Below are 15,736 nucleotides of genomic sequence, written 5' to 3'. Positions count from 1 at the left end.
TTTCTTTTAGCACTCTGGAGGATGGCCTCCAAATGGTCAACTTTTGAACTTGCAGGCAGCCAAAATTTCAGATGCCAGAAGCACCAGATAGGCAGCAAGATTACGTATAAGCAAAGATAGCACGAAGTGGCTTACGAAGGATATCTTTGTGGGCTAGTTCTTTGTGGATTGGAAGAGAGAGGGTGAGAAGCGGGCGAGAGTTCAAGGAATTTTCTCTCAGACTGGGGGATGCAGAATAGCTTGTTGCGAGCAGATATTGGGTCGCCCAGACGAGTCAGGTGGCAGGGACCTACACGAAAGCAACAAAGTAAGCCAGTAAGCATTAAGATGAACAAATCAGGCATCAGGAGAGCCACTTACTCAAAGTAGTGACCCATTTCTCGAAGATGTATTCAGCAGGCGGTTGGATAGAAGCCTTCCTCACATAGAAGAAGTCCTCAAACCATTTCTCATCCCTGGATTTTGACACGTGCCAGAAGGGGGTCTCACCAGAGCCCCGGAAGGAAAATTGGCCTCTTCCCAGAGACCTGATCTCGTACATATGGGCCAGGTCTCCCAAGGAGATAGAGCTGCCGGTATTCAGGCTAGCAGTCAGAGAGTAGAGGAGAACCCTCCAAATGTTGGCAGAAATTTGTGCCATGGCAAAGTTTTTGGTGCAAAGGAAGTCTTGCATAAGTTTTGGGAAAGGAAAACGAAGGCCGTACCTAAATGGATAAAGGTAAAAGCAGACCCATCCCGGCCGGATGGCATCCGCCTTCTGATCCGGCTCCGGGATAGCAATATCAACCCCGTCGCCGAGACCAAGCAAACCATTAATCAAGGGGATATTGGCGGTAGTTAAAGTAGAATTGCAATCATGGGGGTGAACGAAAAGATTCCGGGAAGGGAAGACGGGGTCTGGGTTTTGGTCAATTGAGGCAGAAGTTGACGCTGCATGACGGGTTTTACCCATGGTTGGAAGGGAGAGAAAAGAAAGGATTAAAGAAAATATACAAGAAAAATACCTGAAAAGGGGCGGCGAAGGTGGCGGCGGGGGAGACGGAGTCCGACGAAGGGATAGAAAGGAGGAGAAGGGTTTTAGGGAGATAAGGTGGTTTGATTTTTGAAATTAATGAAAGTAAAATGGGAGTTGAGATTATAAAGGAGGAGAGAGGGGGGGGGGCGCGAGAAATGAGGAAGGGTAATGATGAGTGTTTGGGAAGTTGTGTGGAAGACGGCGCGGGACTTTCAATAAATGTATGCGTAATTCCTTATTCGACGCCTCGAGACGTATCTCATAATTAATTAGGGGCAAACTGTTCGGGCTAAAATCTGCACTTTAACCTAGCAGGAGATAGACCCCTCTGAAGAATTGGGCCGCGAGGGTAGGTCAATCACAGGAAGCCCAAAGGCAAGAGGAATCCGCTTAAGGAGTTTGGCCAAGAAAGCAAGCAATAGAGGAGAAGCCCGCTGATGGAGGAGTCCCATGTTTTAGAAAGCTTTCAGGAAGATCTTAGGAAGAATTCAGAGAGATCAAGGAGAGTGGAGGGAGACGACCCGTTATGGAAAGAGTTGCAGTAGAAGTAATATTCCTTACTATAAACGAGGAAGAGCATATCTAGGGTTCTTACCCTATAAATAGCCAAAGAAGCAACCAAGAAAGGGCATTCAAGATCTCACGCATACACGCGACATATTGTGCTAGCTAAATTTACATATCGTCTCCATTTTACTCGTTATCTCATTAACAAGCTAGTGCAATACTTGGAAGGCTGCCGTCCCTTCCCGCGGTTGTTCCCACATTGGGTTTTTCGCGTCACCAAATCTCACGTGTCAACCTTTATTTACGTACTTAATTCTTTTATTTAGCATTAAACGTAATCATACACTCAATACGCAACGAGTAAGACCGCATTGACCTCATACAACATAGTTCGGTTAAAATCACCATAACAATCACAATACAAACAAACCCACGTATAACAGTGTGAACCCATGAATAACCTTTTATCGTCTGATCTGTGCTCCGTCGGTCCCGTACTCGCGCCGGACAAGCTATTCATCACCAGATCGGAGTTTGTATATATTGTACTTGTACCCGGATTATCATATAGTGTAATATTGGCGGGATACCGACACCCCCCCCCCCCCTTCCCCCGTGGTTGTTTCCAACTTCGGGTTTTCCGCGTCACCAAAATCTCTTGTGCTATTATTCCTTTATTTCGCCCTTTACATTATTTACATCATTATTTCGTCATAAGTCATATATAATTTAACCCCCCGATACGAGGCTAAAAAGAGTAGGTTACTTTATCCCCTAACGAGATAGAATATCATGTTTTGACAGTATTTACCAAAACAGTTTGGCGCCCACCGGGGGGCATGGTGATCGATTTCTATAGCCAAGTTGTCATCAAGTCAATCTCCGGTGCCATGTCTGCTAGCGAGCGAGATCTCATCGCTATTTATGGATTCAGCAGTAGATCTGCTCCCCGGAAGTTATCCGGAAGCCAGCAGCAGATCAACTTCCTGTGATCCGCCAGAAGTCTCGCAGCAGATATGCTTTCTGGGATCCTCCAAGAAGTCAGTAGTAGATCTGCTCCTCGGAAGTTATCCGGAAGCCAATAGCAGATCAGCTTCCTGGGATCTTCCAGAAGTCAGCAATAGATCTGCTCCCCGAAAGTTATCCGAAAGCCAACAGCGGATCAGCTTCCTGGGATCTTCCAGAAGTCAGCAGCAGATCTGCTCCCCGGAAGTTATCCGTAAGCCAGCAGCAGATCAGCTTCCTGGGATCCTCCAGAAGTCTCGCAGCATATTTGCTCCCTGAAGTCCTACCAGAGATCTGGCAGCAGATCTGGTCCCCGAAATTCCTTCAGACGCCTGAGTCTGGAAGCAGATCTGGCAGCAGAATTTCCTTCAGACGCCTAAGTCTGGCAGCAGATCTGGTTCCCGGAATTCCTTTGGACGCCTGAGTCTGGCAGCAGGTCTGGTCCCCGACAGACGCCTGAGTCTGGCAGCAGATCTGCTCCCTGGAATTGCTTCTGATGTCTATAGTAGACATGCTCCCTGGAATTGCGTCAGATGCCTACAGCAGACCTACTTCCTGGAATTGCCTCAGATGCCTGCAGCAGACACGCTCCCCAAAATTCATCCAGATACTTGCAGCAGAACTGCTCCCTAGAGTTCCTCTCGTGTCCTACAGCAGATCTGGTTCCTAGAGTTACACCAGCCTCTGTCAGAGCAGGAATGATCAATCCACCAGAAATCAGCAATAGTGTACCAACAGTTAGTGTACAGACATCAAGTGGACTAGCAGGAATGTTCAGTACAGTGTCGCAGACTGAAACATATCAGGGCTGACAGGCAGATCAGGACCTCAAGAATCTACGGCCCAGATAGACAGATCCCTGAGGAGCTAGTCACTAGACTACAACCTGGAGGCCCAACATACAACCACCCTTCATGCTGATCAGACTGCAGGCTACGTCGGGTTACACCTTATCTTTTGATTCTGTTGAAGCTAAAATTCTCCTCATTGCAGGAATTTCAGCCATCAGGAATTAGAATGACAATCTGGAACCATTGCCACCCAACTCCAGTAAACAGTAACTCTGGAGAACATATCTCTACAGGAATGTCATCACGGAGGTAACATATTTGGTATTGTTCCATCTGTCCTTAACCCTCTTGCAGGACTTGTAAACCTGGTGGAGTGACAACACCAAAAGCTAAGGAACATGACCAGCAGCACCGTAAAACAAATAAATGCTGCTAGAGAGTTTTCAATACGAACAAGGTAACCTGGACCACCTGCTATCACGTGGGAGCAAGGTCCAGTAAAATAGGCTCCACAAATCAGCAAAAAAGGCATGACACAGAAACAAAAAAAAGATCTCCTAAAGTCCTCCTGCAGAGTCAGCCGTGGGAATATGCCACTTCTCACATTCGACGAGGTTGATGCTCATGACACTCAGGGGCACCACCATGATGCTCTCATCGTACATCGTACCTAGAAACTACACCATGAGAAAAATCCTAGTGGTCACAGTAAACTCAGTCGACATGAGTAAGATGGACCCAGAATTACTTACAAGTTCAGAATATACAGGTAATCTTCTTCAACAATTGATTAAATTTCATAAAAATAACATGGATTGTTTCGTTTGGTCCCATGATGATATGATAGGAACCAGACAAAATATAGCCACCAGGCTGGACCCAGCCAAGACAAAAATAATCAGAATGCTGACCCCAGCAACTGTAGGCAACGGTCACCCTCATAGGGTCAGCAGCCAGCAGTAATTAGTTTGTACGATGAGTCTCCTAGCCTGGCTAAAACTCAAGAAACATCACAAAACGAAACAAAGCAAAACAGAAAGGGCCAAGCCCCGAAACTGACAAACAAAAGTCTGAATAAGGGAGAGATCTATCTAATATGATCCTTTCCTCAGCAGCTGTAACACCAGTTCCACCATTCAGTTCTATTTGATCTCTTCTTGTAGGAACTAGCTATGGCTCAGGGACATCAGCAACCTCACCAGCAGTATTTTCGGGTAGCTGGCCTTGCCAGCAGCATCTTCGGGAAGCAGGAAATACCGGAATCGGAAATTCAGGAAGTAGGAGGAACCAGAATTGGAAATTCAGGAAGCAGGAAGTAAGAAGCAGGATGGAAGAGGGAGCAGAGTCGAAAATTGAAGAGGCAGGAAGCAGTCAGCAGACACCAGAACGGCAACGTGGATTAGTTGTCGCAGCATCCCTTTCAGCCAGCGACCCAGGTAGCCAGAATCTAGCAGCAGCTTGGACAGGGAGCATCACTTAGGAGCCAGAAACGAAAGGGGGCAGATGCAGGTTATTTTACGGCATACTTGGGAGACGCTAAAAACTCGATTGGGCGGAGGAGCATGAAAGACAATCACAAAACTGAAACACTATCTGAGCGCACCACCTCTATTGTCCAAACCAGAACCAGAAGAATCCTGATCCTCATACCTATCAAGGGCTGAGACAATAGCCAATGTCATGCTGGAAGCCAGGATATTACTCCATTAAGTGTCTGCATCCTGCAGAGACCAGGTACACACCACTTGGAAAACTGGTTCTTGTACATGTTATAGCCTTCCATAAATTGCGTTCTTATTTTTAGTCTAGTAATGTCCATGTGCTAACTGACTACCCTCTGAAAGCCATTATGAGTAAACCATCGATATCAGGCGGGATGACCAATTGAACGAAACATCTACGTGCTTACAACATGAAATCCGAGCCTTGGACGACCATTAAGTCACATACCATAGTAGACTCTGTACCTACTTTAGTCTAGCACTTCAGACCTAAGTGGATAAAAGCACCCGCAACCTAGAGGGAGACATGGAACCTCTAGTTGGACATATCGCACAGGTAGGGCCACCAATATATAGGGAACAGGAGTAGGCCTGGTACCTACGAGGGAAGCAGGACAAGTGCCTAAGAAAGCCAGGCACCTAATCGTCCAAGCATGCAGCAGCCCTAAAAGTCTGACGTCTGCCAGTCTGACACCTGAGAGACAGACACCTGAAAGTCTGGCGCCTGAAAGTCATCCACCTGATTTTGGCGCCTGAAAGCCAGGTACCTGATCGTTCGAGCTCGCAGCGGACCTGAAAGTCAGACACCTGAAAGTATGACGCCGCCGCCGACGCCTAAAAGTCCGACGCCCGCTAACTCGACCCCGAAAGTCCGGACGCTGAAAGTCGACGCCTGCCGTCGGATGCTCGAAAGTCTAACGCCGCCACTCAGAACCTAAAAGTCCCAAGACCTGAAAATCGACATCCGAAAAAGTCGGGAAACGAAAAGATCGAAACAGTGCAGTCCCGGTCGGTGACCAGAACCTTGTTGCAGACACCTTCATAACCCTAGGGGCAACATTCAAGCCAGGTATCTTATTAACCACACTGATCATCATTTTATATGCTACAATTAGCGATAAACAAAAGAAAGAAGTTTCATATCCATAGGCACATACGCTGCTCCTAAGGTAGCTCATCAATTCATGATCTCATTACTTTATTTATATTCTGTATAACTACTGCCTTGATCATCGGAGGGTCGTTGGCTATGCCATCTCCCATCCCTAGCAGAAATATTTCTTGCAGGACCGTCATTGGATTTCCCTACCAGCAGAAGTGGTCACACAGGCTCCAGAACCTGCCGCTCTCCCCCAGATCAAATCGCTCCTCCTACAGCATAAAACACAGAGTGCAGAATATAGGGCGCAAAACATAGATTGCTAGCAGGACAGGTCGCTCCGCAGCAGCTGGCATGACATAAATCAATGGCTTGGGGGCAATTTAATCAATGTACCGCCAGTACATAAATGTTCCTAGCACCCTGAAAATCCAGGAGATAGGCAGCAGTCAGAATTCCGCAGAACACATTCTTACATCATCTTCCTAAAGGGAAAAAATCACAGCGATACATACTGCCATCAGCCAGGTCCCCTGAGAACCAGAACATGAAATAATAAATGACAAGTAGAAGTGCATGTCCTCCACACCCAAGCTGTGAAAACCATGCAGGGGGCAAAGAATACATATTCCGCATGGCAGCCAGAAACAAACAGTCCAATGGACAAGCTGACTAAATATTGAGAACCTGAAACGAAAGCTGAAAGAAACTGGAGGCAGAAACTCAAAGAACAGTTCAAACACCCTTCAGCCTGGTGTTCTGAGGAGAGGCAGTAATACCACCAGAAGTTCTGGTTTCCACCCACAGGTATGAATGTATGAAAGGGGGAATAGAACCTGGTGGAGATGACCACGCAGAACAAATCAGCAAAGGATAATACAGTTATCTTGAAGGTGTACAACCACCTAAACAGGCATACAATCCCCTTGAAGGTGTACAACCATCTAAACAGCCATACAATCCCCTTGAAGGTGTACAACCACCTAGACAGGCATAGAATCCCCCTGACGGGAATCTCCATACCAGGTTAGAGGCGTTGTTGGACGTGGTGCGTATAAGTTAATGACCGTGCAAGGTTAATTAATAGACAAGCCATGGAACATCTCCACTTGAGGAGGTATCACTTTTGATAACAAGTAGATTTTAGTGTACAAAGTCTTGTATTCAAAACCCCCCCAAAAAAATAATAAAAACAAAAACTTATAAAAAAAAACAGTAGGCATACTATCTTTTTTTTTTTTGATAAAATGTAAGTATATATATATCAAAAAAACATCACCACTGTGTATCGGAAGACATTTTTGTCAAAAGGACAACAATCTCATCCGGACAAAACAAAGGCCAGACAGCAGCCCATTAAACTCGGCCTAAAGAAACAGGCCAACAAACAAACACCAAATACAACAAAACCTGATAACAAAATTAGATTTACATCAAATCCCTTCATTCCCTAAACTCCCAGAACTCGTCTTCATCGCCAGTTACTTGCAAATCGTCGACTAAATTTGAGAAATTATGAGGCTCCTTATCCAATTTACATCTTGTCTGCTGCATTTCTCAGTCCCTCTGCCTTCAATTTGTTTCTTCATACCAGCAACAATCTCCCGAGCCAGTGAGATGGGACGAATCAAGGTAAAGTCGTGCTTGCTTTTATTACGTTGCCTCCAGATGTGGTATATACAAGAATTAATCGTTGCATTCAGAATGTTAATCTGCACCTTGGTACGTGATCTAGCTAATCTCCATTGCATGACACCCCTCGAAGGAAGGGTGATGCCAATCCAAGTCCCTACATGCCGAATGATTTCCTGGCTATACTGACATTCAAAGAATAGCTGATCCTTGCTTTCAGATTCATTGCCACATATACAGCAGGTACCGTCTTCGATTATCCCTAATCTTTTCAATTTGTCTTGAGTATTCATATTCCCATGATGATAGATCCATGCGAAAAAACTATGCTTAGGGATATTCCAGCTATTTCATACCATCTCATGCCATAGAACTTCATTCCCTTTAATTCGAATATAATCATATCCTTGAGCTATAGAGTATTGTGACCATACCTGTTGTTGATAGGCAGCTTGAAAAAGATCCTTTACCTAACACACTTTTCTCCAGTACCAAGAGGAGTAGGAACTAGGAGTATAACTGTGCCAATCAGCCCCTTTCAGATAGGTGTGGTTAACCCATTCAACCCAAAGGAGGTTTGCCTTAGTATGTATCCACCATACAAGCTTCCCTATAGCAGCTTGATTCCATAAAGAATCATTCTTTAGCCCTAAGCCCCCTTCAATATTTGGTTTGCAAGCCTTGTCCCAAGCCACCAGAGGTGACCTAATGAAATCAATACCTCCATCCCATAGGAAATTCCTACAAATTCTTTCAATATTAGAGATACAGCCTGCATGTAGTATAAACATCTGAGCCCAATAGTTATGGAAAGTCTTGAGGACAAATCTGACCAATACCAATCTTCCAGCATAGGATAATTTCCTGGCACCCAGTGTCCTAATTCTCTGAATAATCTTATCAATCAAAGGCTTACAGTCCCTGCTAGACAACCTAGTAGTCTTAATAGGAACCCCCAGGTATCTGAAGAGTAGTTTGCCCTCAACCAAACCAGAAATTTGGAGAATGTCTTGCTTCAAGTTATCATTGATCCCATTAAAATAGACATTAGACTTGCCCTTACTCATTTTGAGCCCGGAGGAGTGAGAGAAAGTGGCAAAAGTTCTCAGCAACAAGATCATAGAGATGTCATCCCCTTTACAAAATAAAAGGAGATCATCTGCAAACATTAAGTGAGTGAGCTTGAGAGGCTTGCAAAGAGGGTGATAATGGAAAGGCCTAGTCTCAGTAGTAAAATTGATGAGTCTAGTCAAATACTCCATGCAAATGGTGAAAAGGAGAAGTGAGAGAGGGTCCCCCTGTCTTAACCCTCTCTGTCCCTTAAAGAACCCAAACATATTGCCATTAAGGTTAATGGAATATGTAGCAGTTGTACCACATTGCATGATCCATCCTCTGAAAATATCTGGGAAATTTAGGGCTTTGAGCATTTGATCTAGGAAATCCCATTCAATTGTATCATATGCTTTTTGGAGATCCATCTTCATCATACACCTGGGTGAAATAGCCTTCTTCTCATACATTATGATCAAGTCCTGCCAAATTAAAATGTTCTCCATGATACTCCTACCATGAATAAAACCTCCTTGAAGTTGAGAAATAAGATCAGGGAGCACCAGAGCTAGCCTGTTGCAAAGTAGTTTAGAGATGCATTTATATAGCACATTGCAACAAGCTATAGGTCGAAATTCAAGCACAATAGAGGGCTTGTCTACTTTGGGGATCAATGTAATAAGAGTAGCATTTAGTTGTTTCAACAATTGACCTGAGTGAAAAAAATCCATAAGTGCATGACTCACCTCCTCCCCAAGAACATCCCAAGTATCTTTGAAGAACTTACTGGAATACCCATCAGGTCCTGGGGCTTTGTCATTAGGTATATGGAACAGCATATCTTTTATTTCATCCTAGGAGATAGGTTTCATAAGTAATTGTGTGTGAGTATTTGTACAAGTCTTTCCTTTCTTCACAATAACTGGTTTGATTCCAGAAGTAGTACTCCTAAATCCCAAGAGCCCTTGATAATATTCCAAGAAAGCTTGTTGAATACCCTTCTCCTCAGTAAAGAGCTTTCCTTTGTGGTCCCTGATCTGTTTAACAGTATTTGTACATCTCCTTACCTTGATAACTCCATGAAAATAGGAAGAATTTGCATCCCCTACTGCTAGCCAATGAGCCTTTGCTTTTTGTCTCATAAAATTCATCTTAGCCTTAAGGAGCCAGACAAAATTCTGATTAGCTTGTAACTCCTGTCTCACCAAATCAGCATTATCAGGGCTCTGAATTAGCTTCCTTTGAATATCAAATAGTTCTGTCTGAGCCAAATCAGTCTTGTTTTCCACATCAGAAATAATTGTCTTGTTAAGCTTTTTTAATTGGGGTTTCAGAAGTTTAAGCTTCCTAATGACCCTATACATTTTGGCCCCCAAGATATCTTGCTGCCAGATGCTTAACACACAATCTCTGAACCCAGGGGCTGTACTCCACATATTATAGTACTTAAAAGGCCTAGTATTTGCATGACTAACCTGTGCCACATCCACCAAGCATGGGGTGTGATCAAAATAACCCTCATAAAGGAAATTAGCAAAATAATCAGGTAACTGAGCAGCCCAGGCTTGATTTATGAACACTCTGTCCAATCTGCTATAAATTCTTGTATCAGGGGGTTGCTTATTGTTCCAAGTATAGAATGCACCTGTGGCAGGCATGTCACTCAAGTCACAGTCCTCAATGCACTCCTGAAAAGGTTCAGCTTCAGCAGTAGTAACAGTACCCCCCAATCTCTCATGAGCTAGAGTTACACAATTAAAATCCCCTCCCACAATCCAGGGCTCATGTATTTGTCTAGCAAAGCTCTTTAATTTCAGCCATAAGGACTCTCTTTGGGCAAACTCATTAAAAGCATACATCATGGTACAATAAAAATGCTGCTGAGAATTGATATCAGTTACTAGCATATGAATAAATTGAGCATTATACTCTAAGAACGTAATATTAACCGTATTAGGTTTCCAAAGAACCCAAATTCTCCCTCCTTTATGCATAGAAGAGTTGGTGCAAATACACCACTCTCTGAACACAGTGAGGACAGTCTTATTCTTATTTTGGGGCTTAATTTTTGTCTCTAGCAGACCAAAAAAACCCACTTTATTAGATGAACAAAACTTATTTACAAACCGTTGTTTCTCCTCCCTATTCATACCCCTAACATTCCAAAAACCAAATTTAATCATGGAGTAAGATGGAAAGGATCAATACCACTTAAGTTCATAGCAACCCTAGGAGAACTAGAACCACTAAGAACCTCTTTATATGAAGAGGAAGCAGGGCCTGTGCTCCCTGGTTTACTAGCCTTAGTTATCCTGATAGGAGAAGGTGAACCAGTAGCCTGCACTTGATTGGACACAGGAGTGACTTCACCCAAAACATTATCATTCTTCTGAACCTGAACTGCAGCTACAGATGTCTGACCTACTTGTTTCTCTGATTTCTTACTTGCAGGTACTACAGGGTTGGCATGGAGGTACTCTTAAGTGGAGCCTGCTGCTGGAGAGGTTTCCAGACTTTCTGAGTTGTGGTCTTGACAGGTTTGCCCACCCTACAGTTCTCTTTTTCATGGCCTATACGCTTACACTTAGTGCACACGCATGGTTTCCATTCATAAACCACCTTCACTTCCATGACCTGTTGTTTTTCATCTAAGAATTTGATAACATTAGGAAAAGCTTGGCCTAATTTAAGTTCCACCATCACCCTACCAAACCCTAGTCTTGTTTTCTGCTCAGTTGCATCATCACACTTCACAAAAGACCCAACTAGGGAGGCTATTTTAGGGAGACTCTTTCCCCAAAATTTAAGTGGAAGGTTTTCCAATCTAATCCAGGCTGGAACACTTTTCAACTCTTCTTTAATCAACTGAGCCTCTGGTGTCCATGGTCTGATAACCACAGGCTTATTATTAAACAAAAAATGTCCACTGCCTAACACAGCCTCCTTCATTTCCTGTGTTTGGAATCTAGCCAAAAAAACTTCATTAGGGAGAAAAGAAATCTTGTCTATGTTATGCTTACTCCATATTCTTTTCAGGAAATTCTCTATCATCTGCCAAGGAGGATTTGCCCCTATAATGAAGCCATACACCGCATTCTGCCAGTAATCCAATTCCTCCTGCACATCATCCTCTGACAACTGAAGAAGGGCATCATCATCATCAAGCATTTGGATGATCCTTTTTCCATGTCTTTGAAACCAAGCACCATCATCAGTTCTCTACTGTACTCGCTTTTTATTCGCATTTCTTTAAACTTGAAACTGCTATTAGAGCTGTGTAGTCTGTAACTTCCTGGGTCCATGGTTGCCCTGCAACCCCATGAGATAGCGCCAGGTACTTCACATCGCTTAAATAGGCTTTTGATTTTTCTATTTTGGGTTCTTTGAAATACCACTTTGTACTCTAAATTTTATGGTACGTTAAGAGTGTTGCCAGCAGGACTATCAACTGTGAATGCGGGGTGACAAGGCACATGGCACTCCAACATGCCTAACCTAATTCTCCAGTAGGAGCACCCTCACCAGGCGGCTTGTGAAACATACGAAGGGGAGCTTGGCCGACAGCTCAAAGCTCATGCAGCTAGCCCGGATACCACCCCCAAACGTAGCACCGAGTACTCGGCATAATCATGGCCCCAGAATGCATGCACAAACATATGGAGCGTAGGGATCCCTGAGTTACTTGGATCCTGCAACGTTCCACTGGTCCTAGAATGACGATAAACTTGCCTAAAGTACGCTCCTATTGGCTTTAAACGTGATGAACACACCTTGCGTCATGAACAAGGTTAAGTAGTCATAATGTGGCATATGTCTAAATCAGCCATTGGGCTGACACGACAGCTAGGTAAGTCTAAATCAGCCCACTAGGCTAACACGACAGGTCTAAATCAGCCCCTTAGGTTGACACAGCCACCTCCAGTCTAAATCTACCCCCTGGGTAGACACGACACAGCTACTCAGTACGCACCCAAACTCTGTCAGTGGATAGATAGGGTAGCTAACTCTGTCAGTGGACAGATAAGGTAACAACAAATACTAACAAGGACTTGCACCTTGCAAAGTTAACTTCCCAGAACATTTCAACGGTCCTAGAACGATGATAAACTTATCTAAGGTACGTCCTATAATGACTTAACACTTACTCCTACCCCCTGGCCAGGGGCAGGTATATTTATCATCCTTCAAAACATGTCTTGTCCCTGCAGAGAAAGACAAAACATATAGGCATGATTGACATTGCATTCACAACATACTATAGCCCCTATCATACATTAGAGGGTCCTCGCATGCACATGCATTGCATTACTAACATTTTGCAGGTATCACTTATATGATAAGTGCACAATAAACTTGTGCCAACTACCAGACTCACCCTTGGTGACCAGATAACAGGATGGTAAGGGCAGGTGGAAACTATTCCTCCTGAGCAGTTGTCAGCAAGATTCCTGTGTCAGGCATCTGCTCCCTGGCATCCGCCAACAGGATTCCAGCGCCAGCCGCTTGGTTCCCAGAGTCAGCCGTCTGGTCCCAAGATTTAGGCTTTTGGTCAGCCGCCTGGTCCCTAGAGTCAGCCGTCTGGTCCCCAGAGGCAGTCCTATGGTCAGCCGTCTGGTCCCCAGCACCAGGTGCCTGGTTCCCAGCATCAGCCGTCTGGTCCCCAACGCCAGCCGTTTGGTTCCCAACATCAGCCGTCTGGTCCCCAAAGTCAGTCATCTAGTCCCCAACGCCAGCCGTCTGGTTCCCAACATCAGCAGTCTGGTCCCCAACGTCAGCCAACAGGATCCCAATGTCAGCCATCTAGTTCCTAGCGTCTGCTATCTGGTTCCTAGCGGCAACCAACAGTGTCCGCCTTCAGGAACCCAGCGTTCATCATTAGAATCCCGACGTCCACTAAGTTGAGCTGAGCATCCTTCAGCAGAAATCCTCCTGAAATCCGCTTGCTGGCGTAATATGCTTGCAGAAATCTACAAGTCGGCATCTTCAAAACATCAGCTTGCAGATTAGCAGAGTTAAGGAGTGACAGAAATTAGTCTGCCAGAATAAACGGAGTATAGTTCAGTAGAAACGAGTAGATCAGGCACCAGAATTATGGGTATAGAACAGGGATGCAGAATTATCTCAAATGTATCTACCAGGAGTCATACCTAGCAGGCCGACATGACTTGCTCCATCGTAGATCTCGATGTAGTCCGCCGGCAGGTTCAAATATGTCCTATCGAGTTTGATGAGTCCGCTCCAAAGACAATTCAGAGTTCTAGCATCCTTCTCTAATAGAGTTTCAGTGCCATCTTCCAGCAGAATGGCAGCATCTCGTTCCAACAAACTCTCAGTGGTTGAATCCAGAAGCATAACAGCTGTTTGTTCCAGTAACAGAATGACAATAGCAGGCAAAATCTGAGAAGCGAATTGGGGGCAAACTGTTTGGGCCAAAATTCACTATTTGGCCTAAGCTACGTGGCACGAGACGAGTGGGTAATTAATTAAGCAAATGGACCCATGTCATACATGGGGGAGTCGGGCCCACAGACCGAAGGAATAAGAACTCGGCTTGAACTGAGATATCGACGAGACCACGAGTGAGATAAGGAAGTCCAAATTGTTACCAAATTCTGAATAAGGAAGGTCCAAATTGATACCAAACTCTACCTTGAGGAACAAGGCAATTAAGTGGGGAACCCTAATAAATCCACTAGGGTTTATTCACTATAAATACAAGGAAATAGGGGAGAGAAGGGATCCATATTCATACATACACAAGACTACGTACAAACAATTCCCCTAAATAATAGCCATCATCATCATTATATCATTACCTAGTCATTACCATGTCTCCATAAATATCATATCATAATACAAACAAACCCACGTATAACAGTGTGAACCCACGAATGACCTTTTATTGTCTGATCTGTGCTCCATCGGTCCCGTACTCGCGCCGGACAAGCTACTCATCGCCAGATCGGAGTTCGTATATATTGTACTTGTACCCGGATTATCATATAGTGTAATATTGGCGGGATACCGACTCCTCCCGCGGTTGTTTCCCATATCGGGTTTTCCGCGTCACCAAAATCTCTTGTGTCATTATTCCTTTATTTTGACCTTTATATTATTTACATCATTATTTCGTCATAAGTCATATAATTTAACCCCTCGATACGAGGCTAAAAAGAGTATGTCACTATTAAAGAATATTATATTGAAGATATTATTGTTAGGAAAATATATTATTATAAGATAATATATTATAGGTAGGATATTATTATTCCTAAACGATATTCTCAAATAATAATATCCTACCTATAATATATTATCTCATGATAATATATTTTCCTAACAATATCTTCAATATAATATTTTCTAATAGTCACTTTAACACGTAAAATATCGTGTTTTGACAGTTTTTACCAAAACAGTATTTTTTGAAATTGTGAGTCAATATATGACAAGTCTCAGGTGTGGCTTACCAAGAAGAAAAGAGTTGGGATTACTCCTCGGCCCTCTCAATACTCATAATTTTCAAAGACGGAAATCTCTCTTTTATACTAAGTGCGTTTAAAATAATTTTATACGTTTATTTGATATATGTGTCGTATCTTTTAATTGAATGTATGAAATTTATTTGAAATGAGAGAGTGGCTAAAACGGTTTATTTAATACGGGTAATTTTATTTGTTTCAATAGTTGAGGAAAAAAATTACAATAACATAGGGAATTACAAATTTGTCCTATCCATTTTTTCATGTTATATTCGAACACCGAGAGCAAAACTATTACCGTTCAAATTTTTTCTTTTTAATCATTGTTTATTGTAATAAGTTAAATCATCGTAATTTATTATCGTTGTTATTAATTACGAAGTATCATTTTAATAATATATACAAAAATTAACGTTATTCAAATGCACATGTAAAAGGAAGGACAAACCCATATTTTATTGGAAAAAAAGTAGGGCCGTGATGAACAGTTTAATAATTCCAAATTTCATTTCTTTTGTTAAAAAAAGGTTTTTTTTTTTTTGATAACTTATACCTCGAATAACTCACTTTTTCAAATCTTATATCTAAGATAACTTTCTTTAAAATCTTGTACCGAAACTAATATTTTCTTCCAAACTTGATACTAAATC

The 15,736-nt window shown here is 43.2% G+C and overlaps 1 protein-coding gene across 1 annotated transcript; it reads right to left on the bottom strand.

The window, feature by feature from the left end:
- Nucleotides 1–9,458: 9,458 nt before the first annotated feature.
- On the bottom strand, nt 9,459–11,772 carry LOC141632200 (uncharacterized). Its single transcript, XM_074444766.1, has 3 exons — nt 11,157–11,772; nt 10,813–11,058; nt 9,459–10,678 (listed from the first exon to the last, which is right to left on the bottom strand). Exons 1-3 carry the CDS (start codon nt 11,770–11,772, stop codon nt 9,459–9,461), a joined length of 2,082 nt encoding a protein of 693 aa, XP_074300867.1.
- Between the last annotated feature and the right edge of the window lie 3,964 nt (nt 11,773–15,736).

The sequence above is a fragment of the Silene latifolia genome, chromosome Y, assembly GCF_048544455.1.
Source record: "Silene latifolia isolate original U9 population chromosome Y, ASM4854445v1, whole genome shotgun sequence".
Lineage (NCBI taxonomy): Eukaryota > Viridiplantae > Streptophyta > Magnoliopsida > Caryophyllales > Caryophyllaceae > Silene > Silene latifolia.
This window is presented reverse-complemented; position numbering and strand designations above follow the sequence as displayed.